Source organism: Sinocyclocheilus rhinocerous, unplaced genomic scaffold, assembly GCF_001515625.1.
Source record: "Sinocyclocheilus rhinocerous isolate Xijiao unplaced genomic scaffold, SAMN03320098_v1.1 scaffold289, whole genome shotgun sequence".
NCBI lineage: Eukaryota > Metazoa > Chordata > Actinopteri > Cypriniformes > Cyprinidae > Sinocyclocheilus > Sinocyclocheilus rhinocerous.
In genome coordinates this window covers 1,875,232-1,894,339 of record NW_015636845.1, presented here as the reverse complement: position 1 = coordinate 1,894,339, position 19,108 = coordinate 1,875,232, and the positions used below count along the sequence as shown (strand labels likewise).

General features: G+C 35.8%; 2 protein-coding genes across 3 annotated transcripts in view; both read left to right on the top strand.

The window, feature by feature from the left end:
• Positions 1–1,364: 1,364 nt before the first annotated feature.
• Positions 1,365–4,336, top strand: atp5po (ATP synthase peripheral stalk subunit OSCP). Its single transcript, XM_016562873.1, has 7 exons — positions 1,365–1,457; positions 1,993–2,043; positions 2,774–2,884; positions 2,981–3,110; positions 3,331–3,443; positions 3,611–3,697; positions 4,095–4,336. Exons 1-7 carry the CDS (start codon positions 1,431–1,433, stop codon positions 4,203–4,205), a joined length of 630 nt encoding a protein of 209 aa, XP_016418359.1. The 5' UTR covers positions 1,365–1,430; the 3' UTR covers positions 4,206–4,336.
• A 2,135-nt stretch (positions 4,337–6,471) lies between these two features.
• The window catches only part of dop1b (DOP1 leucine zipper like protein B), a 24,585-nt gene continuing 11,948 nt past the window's right edge, over positions 6,472–19,108 (top strand). Inside the window, exons 1-17 of one of the 2 annotated variants that reach the window (XM_016562870.1) lie at positions 6,472–6,645; positions 9,549–9,723; positions 10,950–11,131; positions 11,550–11,720; positions 12,481–12,670; positions 12,824–12,922; positions 13,034–13,157; positions 13,296–13,405; positions 13,852–13,963; positions 14,058–14,175; positions 15,193–15,312; positions 15,544–15,652; positions 15,737–15,946; positions 16,303–16,625; positions 17,404–17,804; positions 17,916–17,986; positions 18,421–18,618. In XM_016562870.1, the coding sequence (XP_016418356.1) occupies positions 9,583–9,723; positions 10,950–11,131; positions 11,550–11,720; positions 12,481–12,670; positions 12,824–12,922; positions 13,034–13,157; positions 13,296–13,405; positions 13,852–13,963; positions 14,058–14,175; positions 15,193–15,312; positions 15,544–15,652; positions 15,737–15,946; positions 16,303–16,625; positions 17,404–17,804; positions 17,916–17,986; positions 18,421–18,618 (2,679 nt within the window). In that variant the 5' untranslated portion in view covers positions 6,472–6,645; positions 9,549–9,582. Of the gene's footprint in view, positions 6,650–9,548; positions 9,724–10,949; positions 11,132–11,549; positions 11,721–12,480; positions 12,671–12,823; positions 12,923–13,033; positions 13,158–13,295; positions 13,406–13,851; positions 13,964–14,057; positions 14,176–15,192; positions 15,313–15,543; positions 15,653–15,736; positions 15,947–16,302; positions 16,626–17,403; positions 17,805–17,915; positions 17,987–18,420; positions 18,619–19,108 lie in introns of both variants that reach the window. The other variant, XM_016562871.1, reaches the window with a different exon arrangement.

Below are 19,108 nucleotides of genomic sequence, written 5' to 3'. Positions count from 1 at the left end.
AAAAAATCACAAACATGACACTTGTAAATTAAATAATTTTATATATACTGATTTGTTCATTAATGTGTAATGTGTTTTATTTTTTAAACAAATCATAGGCTAAAAGATTTTCAGAATTTTTACATCTCTTTTGCTTTAGACCATCTACAAATGTTAAATCTTAAAATAAAATGTTAGGATTAACACTGCATCTTTCGGTGGAAAAAATGCAGCGATTGATGTATAGTTTATTTATAGTTATTTTCAAAGCTTCATTGTACTATCAAAAAACCTTCATTATTGTTTATTTAATTCTAACAAATAAGTTCTTGTTAAAAACTAACCAAAATTAAAAATAGTTTGCTTATAATTTCTGCACAGGAGAGACTTGGTGTTGTTTCCAAACAAAAGGAAATATATCGGTATTGGCTAAAATGAGTTGAAAAATATCGGCATATCGGATAGCAGCAAAAATCCAATATCGTGCATCCCTACTCGCTAAGAATGTTATTTACCAAGTTTGTTTACCTTAGTTTTACTGTATGCATGCTACCATTTCATTCAACATAGCAATAGTTTTTATAGCCATTCAGTCATTAGGAATTAGCTAAGGAAATAAATAGAATTCTAGTCTAACAGATCCGCAAGGTCCTCCCAAGATCATCCCACGGGTGCACCTGAAGTGCCCACCCACACGTTAAAGCTGAAGTAAAACACAAAAATATACACAATTGCTCATTGCTTATGGTATATCTTTATCAATAATCTGTATCTGGGTGAAAGGATCAAGATAATTTTGTGACATGATGTCATATGCAGCTGACCTACTTGCTCATGGGGTGAGCTGCATCTGTCCTCATAAAAAATAAACAGATGAGAAAGTGCAGTGCAATTAAATTGCAGAACGTAAGATAAAGGTGTTATTCCAAATAACACTGAGGTGAGGTAATGTCATTTATGAATGAGGGCACATAAATCTTTTTAGACATATAAATTTAATAAAGATATGCTAGAGGAATTCCTGCAGTCAGTAGGAATGACCTTGATCATTTTACAATACAAGATTGGAGGTTAAGAACAGTGATCTTTAAGCATGTTTCCAAGCTTTCTGTAATACCAGTATATCAGGTTTGGCAAACCTAAATTGATTTAATTTCGGACTGGCCACCAGATTTAAGATGAATGCTAGGCTACATTACCAATAGGTTAAGGCTTTAATTTAAGACGTTTCAACCAAGTTTCAAGTTGATATAAATAAATAAATAAGTGGAAGTTTTATAAATAAGTTTCCAAAACGTGTTATTTGTTAAGTATTCCGTAATTTTTCGGAGTAATTTTCCACTGATATGACTGACCACATTTCCCACAATGCATGAGCGCAGCTCTTGCGTATTTCTTCCCAGACTTGCACGCATGCGCAGTGCTTTTGACCTACACAGTCGCAGGAGAAAATGGCAGCGCATGGAGTGGGGCTACAGGTATGACATTCTGAAAAACCTTGGTATTTGTATGGAAAACCACGAGCTGTTTGGCTTCGTGTAGTTAAATAGAAGTAATCTTTGGAAAATACAATTATTTGACCAGTTGAATCGACGCTTTTTCTGATAACTGAACGAGGCCTTGACAGGCAGTGCCTTATCCGCAACATGTTACAATCATTCAAACCGTGTGCTCTTGTAACTTAAGAGCCGACTAATTTAATAATGTTCGTTAGCGTCTCGCTCTTGAGTTGTATTCGCTACATGGATTCATTTACGTTTAGCAAATAACCTGATTCGTCTCTGCTCCTCATTATGGTAGTTCTGAAAGATAATGCTGTAGGACATACCGTACGTTTTGAAATCTGTAGAAGTGATTATATAGTTTAGTTTAGTATGTTTTGGAATGCATTGAGTGACACTACTGAAATTACGAGCATAGATTTATATTTATGACCATGTCGTGTCATTGAGAGTGTTATATTTGTAAAAAAAAAAAAATTTTGTGCAAGTTATTCTGCTTTTCTCTCCATAGGTGCGTCAGTTTAGCACCTCTGTGATCCGACCAGCAGCAAAACTTGTCAAGGTAAGAAAAAACATCCATGCCAGTGTATAAAGTAACGTTTTCATGGTAAGGGGAGAAAATACTAATGTTTCCTATCCATTGCAAAACTTCCAGTGGTAACCACAGTTTCTTCTAAAATACCTAAGTTAAAGCACGATATTTTAAACCACTTATACAGGAGGTCCATATTAGTGTGTGGTTTTGATGTACTGATGTTAACTATGGTGTTTTGATGGAATGCACAGTGAGTTTGTTTTGTGTAATAGAATTAAATCTGATAACTCCATAAGTTTTAATACTGTATATACTATGCAATAATGCCAAAGTGTATGTGTGTGTGTGTATATATATATATATATATAAGTGCTCTCAAACAATTAATCGCATCCAAAATAAAAGTTGTTGTTTACATAATATATGTGTGTGTGCTGTGTATATTTATGTATATATAAATACACACACATGCATGTATATATTTCAGAAAAATGTTGTTTATATATTTATTATAATAAATTATATGAATATAAATATGGACATGTAAATGCATGTAAATATTTTCTAAATATATACTGTGTGTGTGTGTGTATTTATATATACATAATAAATATACACAAAATACACACATTATGCAAATAAAAACTTTTATTTTGTATGCGATTAATCTCGATTAATCGTTTGGCAGCACTAATAAATATACATATATATATATATATATGTATATGTGTATTCTTACCATAGTATGTTTGTTCAGCCCCCTATCCAGGTCTATGGGGTGGAGGGACGTTATGCTACTGCCCTGTTCTCTGCTGCCAGCAAGCAGAAGAGCCTCGATAAGGTCGAACAGGAACTTGGCCGTGTGTCTGTGAGTTACACTTTGGATTTGCGTCTCTTTGTTTCTGCTTGTTTTCCATAATGCTTCAATCAATTCTGGCTCATCTTTCTTTTTCCCACATCCTAGAGCCTGATTAAGGATCCTAAGCTGTCAAGTATCGTGATGAATCCTCATGTCAAGCGCAGTCTCAAACAGAAGACTTTCATTGATGCTTTGACTAAGGCAAAACTCTCCCCCATCACCATCAACCTCATCAGTGAGTTTTTATTTTCACTATCACACAGGTTGATTCAATGAGAACTATGATGTGATTAAAAAAAAGTTTGCACATATTAAGTGAAAAGTGTGTAGAAGAGTGACTTTGACATTGGAAAAACATTGAAATGCATGATAGTTGCATTTAGAAAATTATGATAGTAATTTATAGGTTTGAAAGTGTATTTTCTATGAATATTTACAATTATTTTTGTTTACAGATGTCCTAGCAGAAAATCGCCGCTTGACCTTGACCCCTGATGTCATCACAGCCTTTGGCAAAATGATGAGTGCCCACAGAGGAGAGGTCACATGCTCAGTCACCACCGCTCAGGTAAGCTGTGTAATACATTTATGCACAAATACATATATCTGTGCATTCGCATGTTAATATCACTACTAAAGTAAATGTTTTGTATTAAAATATTTTCTGGTTGCATAAAACTTTTTGAATTTGTTATTCATTAAAGTTTTGAATGAAACCTGTGTGTCTGTGAACAGCCTCTGGATGAAGCTAATCTTGCAGAGCTGAAGGTGGCACTGAATGGTTTCCTGGCAAAGGGAGAGACCATCAAACTTGAGACCAAGGTAGGAGGGCTTGTTCCCAAAAGTGGGCTTCATTTTATTCTAAAGTGCTGATTTTAAAATTAAGGGTGTTCAGGTCAGCATAATGTTTTGATTTTGTTGCTCTTTAAAGTTTGAAAGGATGACTATCTTTATTTTCTTGCATCATTTCTAATGTATTATAGAAGAGAAAGAGTGCTAAACTGTTTCCTGCTCATTGAGTTAGAATTAGGCAAAACCTTTTTAAAATGTCCTTGTCTTTTTAATGTCTTGTTTTCTTTTGTCATTCGCTCGTATCTATTTTGTCATTCGCTCATCCTTGTGAAATAGAACGCACAATAAATGATTGTTTTTATCAAAAGGATTTCTGATATTTATTGTAATGTATTACAGATGTTTAATGTGTTTCTTTTCCTTACAGTCTGATCCCTCTATCCTTGGGGGCATGATCGTGAGCATTGGTGATAAGTATGCGGACATGTCTACCAAGACAAAGATCCAGAAGCTCACCAAGCTGATCAGGGAGACCTAAGTCCTGTGGACTGATCAGACCTAATCAAATCAAGATTCAGGGGGTGAAGAAAGATCAACCTCTCTCTGCTATTGTGTAGTTGAATTACCTTGTCCAGATGTGTTCAAAATAAATATTATGTAACATTTAAACTTGAGTGTATTATTTTTTAAATATTTTTTAATGAAATATGGCATGATACCATCTTATTTCCAGTGAATATGTAATGACCTCAATACCACAGTACCTAAACTAAATTAATACAGTTTATGGGTGATAATGCAAATTTATGCTTTAATTGTGAAAAAAATGTTGAGGGTAAAACACTAAAGATTTAAGTTTTTTAAATTTTTTTTCTGCATTGGCTACACTATATTAAACACTATATTTATATTGGGTCCTTTTTTGGTTTTCATATGTTTAATTACTCCCACCTTGACCTGCTAAACATTTTGGTCTCTAAATGTTTTATAAAGTAGGTTTTAAGATTATCCACTGACTTCGCTTCAGCAATTGTAGTTGGTCATTTCTCTGGGTTTTGAAATATTTCTTTCGTTATTAAAACAGTTTATTTAGGTCTTTTTTTAAATAGACCTTTATCTAAACTATTCCTTGGATCATAAATTTTTACTTTAGTTTGAATCGGTTTGCTTTCGTTGTCAAACCCAGCATTTTTCTCATGGTCAATATTTTGATTTTATGATAAACACAAGAGGGCGCCAGCAACTCAAAATTTGCACATGGAATTTGATCAGTGCATTCAAGTGGTACTCATTCAAATGAGCTTATTATTTCTGTCCTTTCCACAAATGTTTAATATTCCTGTCATATCTAACATTTAACCCCAGAATAAGAGTGAAAACTTCCGCGCTATCTTCAAATACCTTAGAACTCAAACAGTGCACAGGATAAGAGCTGCTTTGCATAACCACATAAAAATAAAGGGCCTAGGGCCACCTATTGAGCTATACTATTCAGTATCTGGATAGCCATTTTTCAGGAGCAAAACAGTTTTGTTACTGAGAGCTTAATTTGTAACTCAAATTAAGACCAGTGTTTGCTGTGGATCTGCAGCAAACAGTGAAAATATCTTATGGTTGTTTCTTTATCTCACTGGGTCAACTTGTGTTATACGCATTAATGCATTTTCTCATATAGCCTGCTATACTATTTAATGTTATAAAGTATTTTATGCTCACTAAAGCTGCATTTATTTGATTAAAAATATAGCCTACTATACTAGCTATTTAATGTTAAGAAAACGTTCATGCTCACTAAAGTGCCATTTATTTGATAAAAAATAGTAATGGATTAAAAACAGTAAAATTGTGAAATATTACATTTTAAATAACTGTTTTCTACCTGAATATATTTAAAATGTCATTTATTCCTGTGATGGCAAAGCTGAATTTTCAGTAGCCATTACTTCAGTCTTTAGTGTCACATGATAATGCTGTTCAGTTGCTTTGACACAATCTGTATCGTTAAAAGCGCTATATAAATAAAGGTGACTTGACTTGACTTCAGAAAGCATTCTTATATCCTGATTTGGTGCTCAAGAAACATTTCTTAACATCAACTTTGAAAACCAAGATACATTTTTTTCAGAATTCTTTGATAAATAGAAAGTTCAAAACAACAGCATTTATTTGAACTAGAAATCTTTTGTACCATTATTTCTTTACTCTACCTTTTGATGCATTTAAAGCATAATTGCTGAATAAAAGTATTCATTTCTTCTTCGTTTTCAATAAATAAACAAATAAAAGTGAATGGTATGCACTATATAAATGTCACATTTATATAATGTTACATATCTGTCTGACAGTCTCTCTCTGTTCATCTATCCATGTTTTCAGTTGATGTTCATTCAGCTACTTCTCATATTATACGCCATTTATGGTGTAACGAGGCCTTGGTAAACTATGCTTCGTAATCTGTCATGCGTTGTTATTATCACTAATGTACTGATGGTCAGCCGCCTCAAAATGTGACAGCTTGGTGCAAGAAAAGTAAACAGATGACATCCTGGAAGATACCAACGAATGGAGTGAAGCTGGCAAAGAATGTAGCTGTCTAATAAATACCCTGTTTTCGCCCAGCACTAAAACGGATACTAAGTTCAAAGTTATTACAAATAACTTGTCTTTATTTAAACAAACTCAATATAATTTAGGCATGCAATAAAAGCGTATAATACTGTATGTCACCGCCACACCCCCGTGTCATCGCCGCGTGGTTCGTCCCCCTCCTCCCATCAGGAAGTGTACACAAATGAACTGTTTGGTAGAAATCAGCTGAGCGATTCAATTCTTGCTGGCTACAGCTTTGAATATTAATATGGCGTATCTGCCCTCTCTTGCGCTCGCCTTTTACTGTTTTTAAACTGTCGATTTATCTAAAATCGTACGGTTATTTGGCACGAGACCCTGTGATCTGTCGACCATCCTGTTTTGCTGCAGTGAGTGAGTCATTCAGTTCTCACAATAACATCTGACATGTAGCCTAGTGAATGTCATAAAATCTTAATGGGTAGTTTATTGTAAATGCTGTACTAATAGTATTTCTGTAATCAAGACTGTAGTTCAAAAAGAAGATTTATGTGATGATGGATGCTGCATATTATTGTCCCAGCAGTAGGTGAAACAGGTTTTGTTAAAAATGTGTACTTCTTTAGTTTAATTGCATTTTATCATTTTTATTTAAATGTATTCAACCATCCAACATAATGCCACACGTTTTCCATTCCACACCTATAGAAAATGTGCAATGATTAAAGGTCAAAGAATGAGGGTTTAATAGTCTTTGAATATGCATATTGGATATGATGTTCTGTGTGGTAGCCATGAAGTCACTGGATGCAACAAGGACAGATTTGAGTTACATAACAGGTCTCTGTATGTTGTGTTGCTTCACTGTTGCTTGAATGAAACTGTTGCTCAAATATTGTGAAAGGAGTTTAGCAAAACCCCTCCTTTATAACTGCTGAAATTAAGGCCTAGGTATTTATCACATGCACATATATATCCGTTTGCTGTACATTTCTCTGACTCCCAGTGCACTGTTTTCACTTGTATGCTTTTAAGAGGAGCACGATTAATGACCAGATCAATAGACCAATATCATTCTGTGTAACTTTGTACCATAAATGCATGGCCTCGGGAGAGCTGGTCTTGTATATGCTTTGTAGAGTGGCTGACAAATCAATTCTGTCTCCTTGCTTTAGAAGGTGGAGATTGTTCACAATATGCAGTGCATGAATTGAGTACTGTAAATGGGCGATTATACATGACATTTACAATAACATTCAAAAGTTTGGGGTCAATACAATTTTTTAAACAAGTACTTTTATTGATAATTAAGCTTATACATTTATTCTGCAAAGAACACATTCAATTGTTTACAAGTATCAGTAAAGACATTTATAATGTTAGAAAAGATTTCTATTGCAAATAAACACTGTTCTTTTGAACGCTCTATTCATCAAAGAATCCCCAAAAATGCATCAGTATGTATATAAGATGTAGAAACTGGATGATAATAATAACACTGTACACTCTCAGAAAAAAAGGTTCAAAAGCTGTCACTAGGGCAGTACCTTTTTATGTATCTTTAAGGTACCAATTAGCACCCTTTAGGTACAAAGATTTACCTTTTGAAAAGGAACCACCTCACTGACAATTTTTGTACCTTATTTTCTGAAAGTGTATCTGTAATTTTTAAGACATAAATAACATCCATCATCATTTTAAAGGCTTGTTGTTGCTTCCTTGCAGCCTTTTTAATGAGCTGCTGTTATAATGACCGTAAGCTGCTGATGATATTAAGAACATAAGCCAGGATAATTGTGTGAGTGTTTGTGTTTGCTATATTGGCTTTGTGCCTCCCCCTGCAATACACAAAATGGTAAGAACAGAAAGCTGAACAGGTAGTATTAAGAGTACTAGTACACATGAATCAGATTGTTTAGGTGGGTTTGTGTTCAACAGGCACGTGTTTTGGGGCTTGCTTCTCTCTGTTAAATCCTCTGTAAATCTCTAGTTGCCCATTTGATGCTCACAGCATCAGATTGAACAGATGTAAGTGTCACAGTATGTGTTTGCATGCATGTATGTGTGTGTGTTCTCAGGGCTTTTATCACCGGGAGCTAACAGATGTCACCATATCTAATCAGAGACCATAATCTATCTTATACTGTCTGTTGGTTTTGGTGTGTGTTTATTTCTTATGGCCAACACAGAATAATGCAGATGCGTCTTCTGCAATTATTTTGTCAATATGTCTTTTGACTGCTACTGGTTATGTTCAGAGTCATTGCTCTGCAATTATTCCATTAATTTCCACCAGTTTGACTCATTGAGGCTGATTTGCAGATTTGTGAATATGATTACATTGACAGTGTAATCAGTCAATCATAGTGCTATGGATGCACTGACTCCTCTCGTGTGATTTGTTGCCTGTATTTTGCTGTTATCCCCTGCATTCATGGCATGTATTAGAACCTCTGTGAGAACAAGAGAAGACACCCTTGATATGTTTACACTACCATTTAAGAGGTTTTTTTTAACTGAGAAATTGAGTACAGTAATGGCTGCTGAAAACATAAAATTATGGAAACTGTCATTTTAAATTGTTCACAATTACCGTTCTTATTATATTTTTAATCATATAAATGTAGTCTTGGTGAACATCAGAGGCTTACTGACCCCGAACATTTAAACAGCAGTATAAATTGTTTCAGGCATGTGTTTACAACAATATACTCTGTTGCCATAGTGTCATGTTATAGACTTGGTATACACTTGGTTTACAATTGTCCATTTACTGTGGCATGATTTTGTTCAGCATCATTTAAATAGTACACCATCATGTCACAATGAAAAGCTGCTCTCTTCTTGCTTTTAGGTTTGGTTCAAATTCAGCACAAAATCTGGAAAATTGTTCATAATTGAGTTGCTAGGGTTGCTTACTCTTCTTACTCTGTGATTTCTAGGAACTAAATATGTCTTGGATCTCTCTTTCCGTTTACTGTATTGAATTTTTTCACCCATATTGGGCATGAGGTAAAAATCATAAGCCTGATTGCTTAGAAAAGTGATAGCACACTTCTCCTTAATAAGCCACATATGTTTTGAAGTATAGTTTATGTGTGCAGCACACAGTTTAATACTTAAGGTTAGTAGTTTGTTCAAACTCATACTTGCCTTAGTATGCACCACTGTAGCTATTAACCCTTTGTACATTTCTATTTAAGAAGTTGTTTGTCATTAGCAGGATTTCACCCTACTTTGATGCATTTGTTTCTTTGTGCACTCATGAGTTGTGATGCAGGATTTCTACTGAGAAGTCTGTTTTGTTTCATAGACCGATGCTAAGCATGCTGGGACGTGACTGAGGCATGATGGATCCTGAGGAAGCCGAGCTTCAGAATGACTACCGTTATCGCAGTTACGCAGCTGTCATTGAGAAGGCGCTGCGGAACTTTGAATCATCTAGTGAATGGGCCGATCTCATCTCCTCACTAGGAAAACTCAACAAGGTAAAGTCTGGAGAAAACAAAACAATACACTTAGGTGAGCATTCGCTTCAGTTGAAAAGTTCAGTTGAGTCAATATGAGCAACTTTTTAAAAACTCTTTCAGCTCTTTACTGATTCCTGTTTTAAAAAACTCAAAAAGCTCAGCAGAGACCGTTTTTATGTTTCAGAGAAATCAATTTATAAATGTCTTACCTATAGTTTCACATTAAACTAGTAGAGAAGTATTTTAGAATTTAAAAAGGCACACTTTGGCTTTACTTCCCTCTGCAAGTAGAGGAGGAAGTTCGCTTATTTCAGTTTAAGTTAGTTTTTTTTTAGAGAAGTGAGAGACTTTCCTTTATAATCTTCAGTTCTGTTGAATAAAGGCGTAGGGTATAACATTACTGCTTGACTTCAAACACATCACTCATGTTCAAAGTGCAGATGATTTGAATAAGTTGAACAGGACACGTGTAAACTGTCCTTAAGATTAGACAAATACTGTACTTTTCATCTCAACCTTCCTCTTCCTCTTCCTTTTTTTCTAAAGACATTTCCATGTTTATGTGCAGATGTGAAAAACCTGGTGTCTTATTTAAATTTCTCTCTTTCTCTCCCTATCCTTTACATGGCATGTGATTTTCTTGTTTGCTCAGTGGGACTTTCCGGATATTACGCGAGTTACAAAACAACATGGATAGGAGTGATATCTATTAGGTTTTGTGTATTTGTTTCAGATATTTGACATCTAACGTGATGCTATGATCAACAGTCTCCTTTTTAACATACTCAAAGTATGTTCACTTTGTATATCAGGTGACATTATTGATGGTATGTATGTCTTGTAAAACATGTTTCAAGAGCTGTGCAATAACAAACTAAGCCTAGTTCCTCCTCTGAGATCTTGTTGGTAGTTTGTTTGAAACCTGTTCAGCAAATGTGGTTGCTGAGTGAGATATGTGTTGAAGTGCGGAAAGCTAGTAACTTAGATTGACAGTCATTTTTTTACTGATGTAATCAATCTACAATTAGCCTTGTTTTAGTGGTATAGTATGTGTATATATGTACAGTCATTTTCAACTATTTTATATAAACACTACCTTTCAAAAGTTTAGAGTCGGTAAGATTTTTTAGATTTATATAGATACCTATAAAAAAATGATTTTAAAACTTTGACCAGTCAGTATAATTTTGCAGTTATTTACACCATCCATCCTGCTCTGCTCTTCCATTCTTTGTGTTTCTCAGGCTCTCCAGAGTAATCTAAAGTACTCGCTGTTACCGCGGCGGCTGATCATTGGGAAGCGTCTGGCTCAGTGTTTGCATCCTGCCCTGCCCAGCGGCGTCCATCTCAAAGCACTTGAGACCTATGAGGTCATTTTCAAAATCATTGGCACAAAATGGCTAGCCAAGGATCTCTTCATATACAGGTTAGTGTCAATGATAAACACTGGTTGAATCCTACATACAAATGTGAAGGTCATATTTCACCCCAAAATAAAAAAAAAGAAAATTAATTAAAAAAAAATTTCATTTTCATGACAAACAAGCACATTTACTGCATTACTTTTTTCAATGCAGAAAATGTTCACCTACATTAATATCGGCACAAGTTAATATGTACTATAAATGTATTAATATATTTTAAATATTAAGGTATATTTAAAGTGAATTAATAGTATCTTATAATAATATTAATGCATTTTTTACTGTAATAATGAGAACTGATACAAAATAGGCAAACACACATTTTGCATTTTTGAAATATTTAAAATATAACCCCATTTTGTTAACAGATTCACTTTCATAGGCAGTTATGGTGGTATTTGTGTGTTCATGTGTATACAGCTCAGGACTGTTCCCATTGTTGGGTCATGCAGCGATGTCGGTGAAGCCAGTTCTGTTGACGCTGTATGAGCGGTACTTCCTGCCTCTTCAGAGGGCGCTGTTACCCAGCCTGCAGGCCTTTATCATGGGCCTACTGCCAGGACTAGAAGAGGGCGCGGAGGTCTATGAGAGGTGCAACTTAACACCAGACAATAAATGATTCTCATGGTGACACTTCAGAGATTTTATCCTAAACTTTATTAATATTTCTACAACATGCTCATTATTGTACCCTGAACTACTTTCACTACAACTGTGCCTCAATTAATCTGTTACCAATTTAATGTTAAGTGAGATTACATTGATTAACTTGGAGTAAAAGTATGCATCCTTATTGATCTTAAAATACAAGTTCTTGTGTCACTGTTGTAAGTGGCCCAGCAACAACATTTTAAAATATTTTTGAATAAATCCTTTAAAATTATCTAAGCACATGGGATATCTAAGCACTTTCATAGAGATTAGTCAAGATTAGTCAAGACTCAAGACATAAAGTTTGTCAGAGAATATGGTGGATGGATGCCAACGTGGAAGGTCAGAAAAAAGGCAAGCTTTAAAAAAAAACATGGACTAAACATTGACTAATGTTATAAGCTATTGTTTGAAAGTATTGGAAATGTTACATTGAAAATGTTAAAACCCCCCATATTATTTAAACAATGTTACTGGAATAGATTCTGTCATTATTTGCTCACCCTCATGTTGTTCCAAACCTGTATTGGTTTCTTTCATCTGTTGAGCACAAAATATATTTTGAAGACAAAAATATGACATGAGCGTGAATAAATGATGACTGAATTTAGATTTTTGGGTGAACTATCCCTTTAAGAAAATGCTGCGTTATCATTACAGCACTTATTATTGTTCTTAACTGTCTTTCTTCCTGTCTCAGAACGGATGCATTGCTTGTGAAGTTGTCAGTGTTGGTGGGTCAGTCTGTGTTTTATGGAGCGTTGTGGGGTTCATTGCTTATATGTCCTCTGGTACGGCTCCCAGCCACCCTCTTCATCGTCGCACACTTTGACCACTCAGTCACTGCTCGAGAACAGAAGTATATGCTTGGGACAGACCACAGACTAGTGGTGAGTGTGTACTCTACTTTACAGACTGTACTTTATTTCCTCACAGCCAGTCGTTTGGTTCAAATTACTCATGGTGTCTAACTCTGACTAAGGTCTGTTGTTTTAAAGGAGTTGCGTAACTGAAATGTACACCTCCCCATCTCTCTGCTCCAGGTGAAAGCTGTTTGTCTGGCCTTACAAGACTCTAATGTTCTGGTCCAGAGAAACATGCTGGAAATCCTTCTCTACTTCTTCCCCTTCACTACCTGCCAGGTTATCCTTCTTCTTTTTCTTTCTTTCTTTAATTCCATCTACATTTGTGTAACCAGTCATCTTGTCCCAGACCACCTGTGAAATATTTTATTAAAATAATCCTGTCTGTAGGATCCTGAGGAATGTGCTATTCCACTAAATCAAGATGAGCTGATCAGTGTGGTGTCTGCTGCCTCACTCACCCTGCTCAGGAGAGACATGTCTCTGAATCGACGCCTCTATGCATGGATGCTCGGTATCGCTGACAAATTTCCAGAAAATTACACAATACCACAGAAATACTGTTTCATAAAATAAATGGAATTTATCTATTAAAAGAATAGTTAGGCTCAAAATTGAAAAGTATTGAATGAGTGATTCTGTGTTTTTTCAGGCTTAGACATCAAAGGAGGAATGGTGGCTGCAGACTCCAGTCGCTTTAACACTGTGGAGCAATATACTGCATTCTACTTCAGTACACATTCCAGAGAATTACTGGTGCAGGTATAGAAGATAACACACTCACTCGACTCAACTCAAATTACATTACATAACAGCTTAGTCGATGTTTTTCAGTTAGAACTGCAGGGTCACACTTTATTTTAAGGTATAATTCTCGCTATTAACAAACCATTGACTATGACTTTTGTCTCAATAAACTCATAATTTGCTGCTTATTAATAATTAGTAAGGTTGTTGTTAAATTTAAGTATTGGGTAGGATTAGGTATGTAGAATATGGTCATGCACAATATGTGCTTTATAAGTACTTCTAAACAGCCAATATGTTAATAATAGGCGCGCTAATAAGCAAATAGTTAATAGTGAGAATTGGTCCCTATACTAAAGTGCTACCGAACTGCAGTTCACATTACACATTCCCTATATGTCAGTGTTTGCATTCTGTACATGTATGGTGAACACAGCTCATATTTGACATTTTGTTCATAGGCTATGGTGAATATTCTGAAGCAGAAAGATATAGAGGCCAACCCAGACAATCTAATAGAGTATCTCAGACCGTTTCGCATCATCATTAGCCTGCTGGACAAATCTGAAATAGGTAAAGACACCCACATAGTTCAATTTGTAAAAAGCTTTACTTTGGATCTGTTTTACATAATTATGTATATCTTTGCATTCTCCCACACACACAGGGCCATTGGTGTTGTCTGATGTGTTGCTAGAGGTGGTCAGAGCTTTTTACAGCTACTGTAAAGTGATGTTGGGAGAGGACAATCTCAACTCCAGCCTCAGTGGCAGCCAACTCAACAGGTCAGAGGGAAGGAATCAATGCTCATTTTTTTCCCCGTAGCTTAACTAGTAGAGAATTGTATTAGCAATACCACTGTCATGGTTTTGATTACCAGAGAACACAAATAATGTCAGGGTCCAGATCTAATACTACACGAGGGTTCAAAATAGAAGTAAAAACCTGCTTTAGTGAGTTAATGAGTGAGGGATAATGTACATTATCCCAAGTTAACCTGACATGGTGATCAGGCTTTTATCATCCTAAAGGGGTTTATTTTACAGTAATGACTGCCTGACTGTACATTATCCCACGTATTACTTTCCCATTTACCAAATAAATTTGAACTTTGTTTATATGTGGTTGCAGAGTGCTAAGAAACATGTGAAACTATCACAGTGTTCAAAACTGGTTGTCAGGGATAACAGTCATACATCCAGTTTAATGGTTTATTATAGAAACCTATTTGACTGCAAAATGCTGCAATTGGCCAATCAGATCTAAAAACAGTTTGAACCCTAACATACTAATGAAATGTATAATTTAAATTTGCTGTAAGTGAATATACACTACTATTCAGAAGTTTGGGGTCAGTAAGATTTTTTTTTAATTTTTTATTTTTTTTAAAGAAATTGATACTTTTATTTACCAAAGATGCATTACATTTATCAAAAGTGCCAGGATGTTTACATTGTTCCAAATTTCTGTTTCAAATAAAAGCTGTTCTTTTGAACTTTCTATTCATCAAATAATCCTGCAAAAATTTATCACAGTTTCTATAAATATATTAAGCAACACAACTAATGTATTAAATATATTAAAACAGAAAACAGTTATTTTAAATTGTAAAAATATTTTACAATATTACTGTTTTTATTGTATTTTTTGATCAAATAAATGCAGCCTTGGTGTACATAAGAAACTTCTTTCCAAAAGTCATACTTACCCAAAACTTTTGAATGGTAGTAGAGATGTTCAAAAAGAATTAATACAACAATGAATGCTGTTTCTGATTGTTCACTGTCTACTTATCTGTGCAGTAAAATCAAGGAGAATAAAAACTCCTCTGAGATCATAAAGACTGTCAATATGCTTGTGAGTGCTATGAGCAGCAATTATCTCTGGGACTACATGACAAGACATTTCCAGATTTGTCTCAGGTAAACACACACAAACTCATACTAAACAGCATTATATGAACATAAATGAGATGATGTGATGATGAAATCATCACAATTAAAAGAACCAAAGACTTAAACTACTTCAGTCTGTGTGCATTGAATTTATTTAATACACGAGTTTCACAATTTGAGTTGAATTACTGAAATAAATGAACTTTTCCACGACATTCTAATTTATTGAGATGCACCTGTATTATGTTTGTTTCTTAGCTCACTGAGTGATCCAGCTAGGAAGCATCCATCTAAAGACTGGAGTAGCCCTCCCTCAGTGACTGAGCTCTCAACGCTCATTATTTTCCTGTTGGATGTTATTCCTTTGGTATGATCTGGTGGTTCATCTTTGGAAAGATTTTACAAATTTTTGGTCATTTGGTCTCATTTCACTTCTTGGCTTTCTTATTAGGAACTCTATGCAGAGATTCAAACGCAGTATCTGCCACAGATGTTGGGCAGCATGCTGCAATCACTGCGTAGTCACATGACATCCCTTAGCCTACAGGAGCTCACGCAGGCCATGAGAGCATGTTTTAAAGTGCTCAGTAAGACCCAGATGCCTGTGGCTTATATGGACATGGAGGCTGAATCACAGGCACAAGATCTGGAGCAAACGCAGGTAAGATTGGTCAGTTTTACTGTACACTACCATCCAAAAGTTTGGTGGTTGATATGATTTTTTTTTAATGTTTCTCTTATGATCACCAAGCCTGCATTTATTTTACTAAAGTAAATTGTGAAATATTACTACAGTTTAAAATAATAATGGCAAAGCTGAATTTTCAGCAGCCATTACCTTGTCTTCAATGTCACATGATCCTTCAAAAATCACGATCAGGGAACATTTCTAATTATTATCAATGTTGAAAACAGTTGGGCTGTGTAATATTGTTGTGGAAACTGTGATACTTTTTGTGATGAATAGAAAATAGGAAATGTGTGTTTTAAAAGGGCTCTATTTTTGTACAAATACAGATTGTGATGACAGGCAACACCAAAGTCAAGGAAAGTGACCAGGTGAATGGTAACCATGATGACAGCTCTAGTGAGGGCGGTCTAAATGGACAGGAGACACAAGAGGCAGAGCCAGGTGTAGCTCCATACCCTCCTTTGCGCTCTGAAGACAGTGGATTAGGCCTGAGCGCATCTCCATCTGAACAGCACCTCCTACCAGGCCGTAATGGATCAGATGCTGCTTCTGATGTGAACCCTGAAGCAGAGGATGTGTGGAGAAGAGGAGGAACTATAGAAAACATGTCCAAATGTGTGCAGGACATACTGGCATCTGTGATCACAAGGTAATTCAGTGTATACTGTGTGTGCCCAATATGCATATTTTCTGTATGCATGAAATACTGAAATTATTTGGTAGATATGATAAAATGTGCTTGTACAACCAGAAAATACGGCAAGGAATAATATATTCCAGAATGCAATGCACTTGACTTGACCTTCAATTTGCAGTGTGGTAAATGCACAAAAAAGTGTAATTTTGCATATAATTTGATTAAAAAGAGCAAAATATTTGTTTTACTAAGATAACTGGATGGATGAAATAAAATGCTACATAGTGAGGTCATGTGACAATAATGTAACATTTGGCATTGCATTTTGTATTCATACTACTTTTTAAAAATAGTAAGCTGTAAGCAGTGTTTATTGCCCAGTTTCTTGTAAGCAAGTGGTTTGGAACATTCCTGACTCCAGAAAGACTCTTCCAGTTTTTTATAATTTACTAGATAAGGATTATAACGATCGATGATAAGGATTTAAAAATATATATTTTTTTCTAAAAATTCTACTCAATAAATTATTTTACAGTTTGGCATAACTAGAAAAATCTATATTAATTACAAAAGTTCCCATGGAGTTTTATTAATTACATAGAAGGCACACTTTTAAATCTTGATTTGTCTTATTTTAAATGTTTTAAATGATCCCTCTTGGAAGTTTGTTGAGGCCCCCAGAGGGCCCTATACTAATAGTGTTCTTTTCTGACCCTGCAACTAGCAGTATGCATGCTCACTGTATTTGCCTTTTCGTTTTCTCTCTCTCTCACTCATGTTCATCTCTCAGGCATTTGTTAGATGTCATGGATCCAGAGAAGAAGAAACAGGAAGAAGCAAATCAGCTAGATCCTAATGCTTCCCCTAGAGGCAGTAAACGGTCTCCATCAAAACGGAAAGGCAGTCGAGACTTGGGTTTAATCAAAGACAGACTTGCTGAGTTCTTCAACCCTAGTAAACTGAGGATCCATGCCCTTCATGGGTCTTCTAGGGATGGCGGTAAAGACCACAGACCAGCCGAGCTGGAGTGGATGGGAAATTTCCAATCAAAGAGCAAAGGGGAGATAACGGAGTCGTGCCGCCAGGCCTTCACTGTGGTCTGCCAGCTTCTACTGGAATGCACAACATTTCCCGTCTATTTTACTGAGGAAGAGAACCAAGACCTGCACACATCTATGTTCAACAAGACAGGTGAATAAAGGAAATGTATTCCACTGCTACGTTAAACTATGTTTTTTCATGTAGCATGTCACAGCACACAGATTTGTTCTTCTACAAAAAACTGAGTGTTTCTCTCCTCAGGGATTGAGGGAACCCTTCCTGACTGGCTGAGGTCCTTGATGACTTTGTGTTGCCTGACGAAAGACTACCAGGTACAAGTTCACCCAGAAGCAAAAATTCTCTTATCTCATTCTCATGTCATTCCAAGGATATAGGACTTTCTTTCTTCAATGGAACATACAAGATGATATTCTCAAAAACCTTGTTGTCTGTTATTTCCACCTTTAATTTCTTTTTAAACATTTCCACACACTCCATCGTCTACCAATGTTCTTAGAAACAGGTAGTCCCACCCCCAAACCCACACTATTGGTTGAGTCAGAAGTTGATATTGTCAAACAAACAGAACAATGTTTTGATAGCGATGCACTGTTTATATTCAGGATCGTTGGCCTACAAATCGCTTACTTAGGGTTGCCTCTGCACAGTAGGACAAAGTATTTTGACTTGGAAAAATTACCTTTAATGGTTGCATTGCCAAAACTGAATCATTTTCTAATAAATCTTTTTTTTTATGTGTCTGTAGGTGCAACATGTTGCAATCTCTTCTTTGCTGGAGCTGATCAATCACTCTCAGTCTTTAGCCCTCGTCATTCAGGATAAAAATCAACGTTATAAGAACTCTGATGCAAACCCACTCAGCGGACAACTGCAAATGGTCACCCTGCCTCCCATCTACCCAGCTGTTCTCAAAACTCTGGAGGATTCCACAGACTTTTACTTGGTAAAACACATTATGAGTAACAAGTTGCATTTCGTATAGCTTCATGTGTTGTGAATTGAAAAAATTAGTGCTGTCAAACGATTAATCGCGATTAATCGCATCCAAAATAAAACTTTTTGTGTACATGAATGAATGAATGAATGATGCATTTATATAGCGCTTTATTGTGTATTGTTGTACACCCAAAGCGCTTTTTACAATCATGTGGGGGGGGTCTCTCCTCAACCACCACCAGTGTGCAGCATCCACTTGGATGATGCGACGGCAGCCACAGGACAACGGCGCCAGTGCGCTCACCACACACCAGCTACAGGTGGAGAGGAGAGAGAGTCATAGAGCCAATCAAGTGGTTGGGGATTATTAGGAGGCCATGATAGACAAGGGCCAGGGGGGCAATTTGGCCAGGACAAAGGGTTACACCCCTACTCTTTACAAGAAGTGCCATGGGATTTTTAATGACCACAGAGAGTCAGAACCTCGGTTTAACGTC